Here is a 6,568-nt window from a genome sequence, read left to right on the forward strand (position 1 = left end):
GAAACACCTTGCATACTTGAAAATATTTTATAGTTCTACGCATCTTTAATTCCTGCATTTGAGAAAATGTTCGATGCCATATTTCGGGGACACACTATAGATGTATAGATTATTGCATAAATGAATAGAATATTATAGTCATACTTTCATTTCAAATTAGTTCATTTTTCTGAGAAATTAATAGTTTACAATATTTGCATTTGATTCTATTTCTATTACGCCAGTCAATGCGCGAGATTAAGAACAAGATATTACCTCCGAATTCGGTCCTACTGCATGGATTTTAATAAAATTTTGGGAGTAGCCCAATCTCCTAATTCAATGTCTATCCTATATAGTATGGCGCTTTTATCATGGGGGCGGTTCCCACCACTTCTCGGGGGTGGAACATTTTTATTTTCGAATTACATGGAGAAAAAGGAAGATTTTTAAGAAAATTTAAAAATGCATTCTATAATTTGATCACATTTTTTTTTACAAAAACCATTCATTTTAAACCCGTTCAACTTTTTGAAAGTGGAAATAACACTATATTAAAAGGTATTGCAGAAGAAAAACAATGCATTTAAATTCTGGTGGATGAGGGGTTAAATGTATGTACGTCTCATTTTTCCTTAAAGTACATTAGTCATATATATTTTTTGCACCATATCTCGCTTAGCTTGAATGTAACCGACATTTAACGGTGCTCATTTTAATGGCCTTTTCAAACACTACAAAAGGCGTTGGTAGCATTATAGGTAAAACCTACCGTTCCTTTGTTATTTCAAGTTGAATACACCAATTTGAGCATACACCAAAAAACAAACTCTTTTCACCTACCATATCTCTTTTTGTATTATAAATAGAACATTTACGAAGGAACGAATCTCTTTGTTATTTATAATCTAAAAAATGTTTTATATAGTGTTTGTAATTCGATACATAGTTTTTAAGGTATTCACAAAAAACCGTTCGAAAAGGTGTCATTTTTCAATGAAAATGGCCAATTTTCAACTACGCATAACTCAAAAAGTATTGAGTTCTCAAAAAAGTATAGACCAGTTTTTGCTTAGAAATAGGTTCTCTAGATACTTCCGTGCTTATTTTGACCAACAAATTTTCCACCCCCCTTAAAGGGGTGGGAACCGCCCCAAGATAAAAGCGCCATAGTATATAGGATAGATTTTGTTTCTTGAGCTATTCCCTTCTTACTATGAAAATATCAAGTACATCGATGTAGTAAGATAGAATTCGGAGCCAAATACCCTCATTGACTGCCCTATAATAATGCTCTGCTATGATCGCCTGAGAGAGGACACACACAAGATTATAGCAAAGTTTTTATTTACTGTAACTTTTCTAGTTTTTGAGATACAGCAACGAGTTTTATGTCATTGGAAAGGTAATTTTGCGTTCTTCCAAAATCCGTAAAAATATACAGGGCGTATCTAAAAAAATTAAGATTTTTTTCATTTCCGGTTCAACCGGAAGCCATATTTTGAGTAAAATTTTTTGTGATAATAGATAATAACGTACCATATATGTCTGCACAATTTCAAATTTTAGTTTCTATTACAAAGAAAGTTACGGGCACTCGAATATTTTTATATAAAAAAATCATAACTCCCCTCCTATGGGGAGTTAAGAAATCTGACTAATGTCATTCAATTTACATACATACGTACTTACGTACGTACATACGTACGTACTTACGTACGTACCTACGTACGTACATACTTCCGACATGTTTTCTTTATCTGCTTATTAGACTCAGGGGGACGTCGAAAAAAAAGACGTCGAAAAAAAGTGAAATCTGAAAAAAAAATTTTTGCACGATCCTATAACTTTATCTATTATACTATACTACGTATGTAGTACGATAAAGTAAAATTGGACCACTTTTCGCGTGGGCGACTTTTTGAACCTTATTCTGGGGTGTTTCACGAATGTGATCATGGAAAAAAATCTCATGGGAATATTTCTTCCAACGAACCCGCCGTTTTAGCCTTGTCTAATTTATGTGACCCTCCAGCACCAATTTACATCTTATTGGATTTGCTGTTATAACCATGCATTTTGTCTTTTTTGGGGAAATTAACATGTTAAATTTTCTGGCAGTTATGTTAAATTGGTACAGCATACGTTGTAAATCATCTTCACTTTGAGAGATTAGTATTGCATCGTCTGCATAACAGATTATTTTAAGTTGTTTTTCTCTTTGAACGTCGCCGTCGTTTAAGCGGATTCTGTGTTTTCCATTCATTTGTTATTCTCGACTCTGCTTTATCGATGTTATATCTTCTTCTATCTCTGCTTTATCTTCTGCTACATCCTAATCTAGTTCGACTCGTTATATCCTAATCTACCATTATATCTCCCAATATGTTCTTTGTTTTGTATCTATGTGGGCTTCCCAAAATAAAGGTTCCTAATGTTTTATTTTCTGTTAGTCCCACCAGCTCTTTGTTCGATAACGTTTGCGCTATGGATAGTAGTTCCTATATATCTCGCGTATCCATTCAATGTCAAATCGTATATTTGCACATTGATGCCAATACTTTCATCAGGACCGATTGCGTTCCTGTTAATTGATAGTTATATAGCTCTTTCCATTTCATCGAAGATTTGGACCAGTCGATATATTTTCGCTGTGGTGATATAAAAAGAAATAAAACTAGCAGAGTTGTTAAACTTAGCGATAGTAACATATAAATTGACATTATATTGATTGTTTTCCACCTTTAGACGTATCAGAGGAGTATGTCAACTAAAACTGTCACTATGACAGTGGCATTTCTCAAACTCGTCCGATACATCTAAAGGTGGGAAACAATCAATATAATGTCAATCTATAAGTTACTATCGCTAAATTTAACACCTCCACTAGGTTCATCTCTTTTTATCTGACAACTTAATATATGTTTTCCATCTTTTGCGTTATTTTGCCGATTATTAGTACGCTCATCACTGTACATATTGTTAAGTATAACAAAATATTAGTTATATAGCGATTATAGGGTCGAGATTCTTCTGTAATTTATTTAGGGCTATCTTTTTGTTGCAATTATGTTGTATATTATCTTTCATTTTTATATAAAAAAATTGTGCACATTGACTCATGTACTCTTTTTCTTTCCAGAATAATTAACCAATGGGCAGCGGACCGCACCAACGGCTTAATCAAATCCTTTTTAACGTCTCCACCTCCCAGGAATACTGCTTCCATGTTTCTTAATTCCATCTACTTTTACGCTGATTGGGAAACACCGTTTTCCGACTCATTGAATCACATGGATACGTTTACAGTGAGTCCCACACACAACGTCAGCGTTCTCTACATGGTTGGCAAAATGGAAGACGTACCATACATCGAAACGAAAAATTACAAGCTGGTTTGTTTACCTTACAAAAATAGAGAACTTGGAATGTATGTTTTCCTTCCCAGTATACATCATGAGCACAAATACGATATCAAAAAGTTCTTTGCCAGTTTAGATCCAAAAGAGGTTGTGCACTCTTTATTGAATATGAAAAATAAGTCAGTCGATGTAAAAATGCCAAAGTTACATTTAACTAACACAATCAGTTTACTCAAACCCCTACAAAAGTATGCGACGTACAAAAAAATTCAAGATAACAAAACTCACGTAAGGCAAGGAAACATCTTAGATAATTTAGTTAATCAATTAAGGCAGTACCAAAATTTCACTGATCCGAAATACACAGATATTTATTTGGATAACGCCGCTCGAGGTGTTAATCTGCAAGTGTCGGATATTTATCAACAAACAATATTCTCCGTTAATGAGAAAGGTACGGAAGCTGCTTCCGTTACAGCAGGCACTACCTTTTACGAGGGAGGGTCCAAAAGTTTGTTCTTAGGTAGGCCATTTTCATTTTTCATCAGGCATGAAGAAACTCAGGCTGCCATTTACTGGGGTACGATATCCAATCCTGATAAACATTAGATAAAGTATTATAATTTGTTTTTTGTATTGTAAGAACTTTTCTTTGTGAAAAGGTGACTGATACACTTGTTGCAAGGTGGTTTAATTTATTATAGTTATTTGTAATATTAATATTATTAAATGTTTAATTATAATTTTTTGTTTCTTTCTTTCTCTTTTTCAGAAAATCCTGGATATTTTTATCCAATACTCTTTGTACACCATTGTGTACAGATACTACCATCGTAGCTAAGAAACATCAGACAAAGGAGAGGGCTTAAATTTTGAACAGATAATAAGAACAGCTGAAGACAGACAGGAGTTTGCAATTTTAGTAGCCAACCTTCATTGAGGAGAGGGTAGGTACTTTAAGATGAAAAGAAGATATTTCATTCATATTAATGTCGTCTATGGTTTTCCGTGCACTTTGTGGAAAAATTCGTACGTGAACGGTGAACAACCATAGAACCTGCGTACTATACAACAAAATTCATAACGGATTTTATAGGTTCAATACAAAGAATGTGGAAGAAATAATTTCCCACTCCTAGCAGATATATAAATAAAATTAAGGTATTGTTATAAACTTAGGGGTGCCCAAAACTACGAAACTATGCAAAAACGAAAAACATTATATACAATGTAGACCATAGAACTATTTCAAGGAAAGTCAATAAGAGAACTATAAATAGTGCCTTGATCAAAACTAATAGAATCTAGGTTTAGTACAATCACATAAACGTAATAATATAATGCGCTTAAATCTAGAAACCTGAGCACAAATACGATATAAAAAAAAGTATTTTACTAGTTTATATCCAAAAGAGATTTTTCACTCTTTATCAAATATGAAAAATAGGTCAGTAGATGTAAAAATGACAAACTTACATTTAACTAACACAATCAGTGTACTAAAACCCCTCCAAAAGTATAATAATAATCATATGTAAGAACGACGAGCCCAGTAAACCCATGGCTTGATGTACTAGTATTTTCCACTCCCTTTTGTCAGTTGCTTTTCTTTCCCAGTTAGTTACGTTAAGTCTTCTTATATCTTCTTTAACTCCCTTGCTCCATCTTGACCTCGGTCTTCATCTTCGTTTTTGCTTGTCAATGCACCAGATAGGGCTATTTTGGGAATTGGTAGGTAGAATATGGTAGGTTCTTGATAGAGCTCAGTTAGTTAGTTATTTGTTCTTCTTATCCATTGTCCATTTAAGTTCTTGCCACTAAAGATTTTGCGCAGTATTTTCCTCCCAAACTAATAAAAACTTGGTGTTTTTTTGCGACCCATGTTTCAGAAGCATACGTCACTATCGGCCTTATTACGGTCTTGTAAGTTCTTAGTTTTGCTCTTCGAGATGTATTTTTTGCTTCTTAACAACACATTAAGAACATATATTATGTAGCGCGGTTGCCGACATATTCTTTTCTGTATTTCTTCTTCACAGTTAGGTTCTCGTGTGAAGACAGTTCCTGCTTTCAACTTCTTCGAATTCATGTTGTGTTCCCTTTGCTGTTGTCGTTGTTGTGTATGTCCCCGCATGAATTGCTTATGTGTTCGTTCCATATACTTCATTTTTGGTTCATTTATATGCAATCCTTTGCTTGCTGCCCTCTCTTCGAGTTTTATGACAGTTTCCATAAGTTCTATTTTGCTTCTAGACAACATTACCAAATCGTTGCAAATGCTAAGCATTGATGTTTTTTGTAATAGATCAGACTTGTTTTATTGATGTTTGCTTCCTATATAACCTTTTTTAATATCATGCTAAACATTCTAGATGATAATCGATTACCCTGCCGCACTCCTTGTTTGACCTCGAAGCTTTCTGTTATACTTTTGTTTACCTTGACTTTATTCAATGTTCTTTGAAGAGTTAATTTTATCATTCTAGTAAGCTTTGGACAGATATCCATATCTAACAATGCTGTGAATAGTTCACTTCTTTTGACTAGATCAAAAGCCTGTTTAAAGCCAATGAAAAGAGCAATCGTGTTTTTACTGTAGTCGTAACTTTCAGCCTGTATTTCTCGTAGTGTGAAGACTTGATCCACAGTACTTCTGCCTTTTCTGAGCCCCCACTGATACTCTCCTATGCCTATGTTTCTTCTATTCTCCTATTCTTACAAAATTATGAGATGTACAAAAACAATTAAAACAACAAATCTCTCCAAAGGATATCTTTATATGGGAAACTTTAGATAATTTAGTTATTCAATATTAAAGCAGTAAGTAATAGGTACCAAAATTTCACAGATCCTGCCCACACGGATATTTGTCTAGTCTAGATAATGCCGCTCGGGGTGTTAATCTGAAGGTTTCGGATATTTATCAACAAACAATATTCTCCGTTAATGAAAAAGGTACGGAAGCTGCCTCCGTTACAGCAGGCACTACCTTTTACGAGGGAGGGTCCAAAAGTTTGTTTTTCATCAGGCATGAAGAAACTCAGGCTGCCATTTACTGGGGTACGATATCCAATCCCGAGAAACATTAGATAAAGTAAGTATTATAATCTGTTTTTTGTATTGTAAGAACTTTTCTTTCTGAAAAGGTGACTGATACACTTGTTGCAAGGTGGTTTAATTTATTATAGTTATTTGTAATATTAATATTATTAAATGTTTAATTATAA

The 6,568-nt window shown here is 33.8% G+C and overlaps 1 protein-coding gene across 4 annotated transcripts in view; it reads left to right on the forward strand.

Moving 5' to 3' along the window:
- LOC126879757 (serine protease inhibitor 42Dd-like) overlaps positions 1–6,568 on the forward strand; it is a 53,895-nt gene extending 47,327 nt beyond the window's left edge. For 3 of the 4 annotated variants that reach the window (XM_050643000.1, XM_050643002.1, XM_050643001.1), the window contains exon 4: positions 3,122–4,084. In XM_050643000.1, the coding sequence (XP_050498957.1) occupies positions 3,122–3,950 (829 nt within the window). In that variant the 3' untranslated portion in view covers positions 3,951–4,084. Of the gene's footprint in view, positions 1–3,121; positions 4,085–6,296 lie in introns of those variants that run through there. The other variant, XM_050643003.1, reaches the window with a different exon arrangement.

This window comes from Diabrotica virgifera, chromosome 2 (assembly GCF_917563875.1).
Source record: "Diabrotica virgifera virgifera chromosome 2, PGI_DIABVI_V3a".
Classification (NCBI taxonomy): domain Eukaryota; kingdom Metazoa; phylum Arthropoda; class Insecta; order Coleoptera; family Chrysomelidae; genus Diabrotica; species Diabrotica virgifera.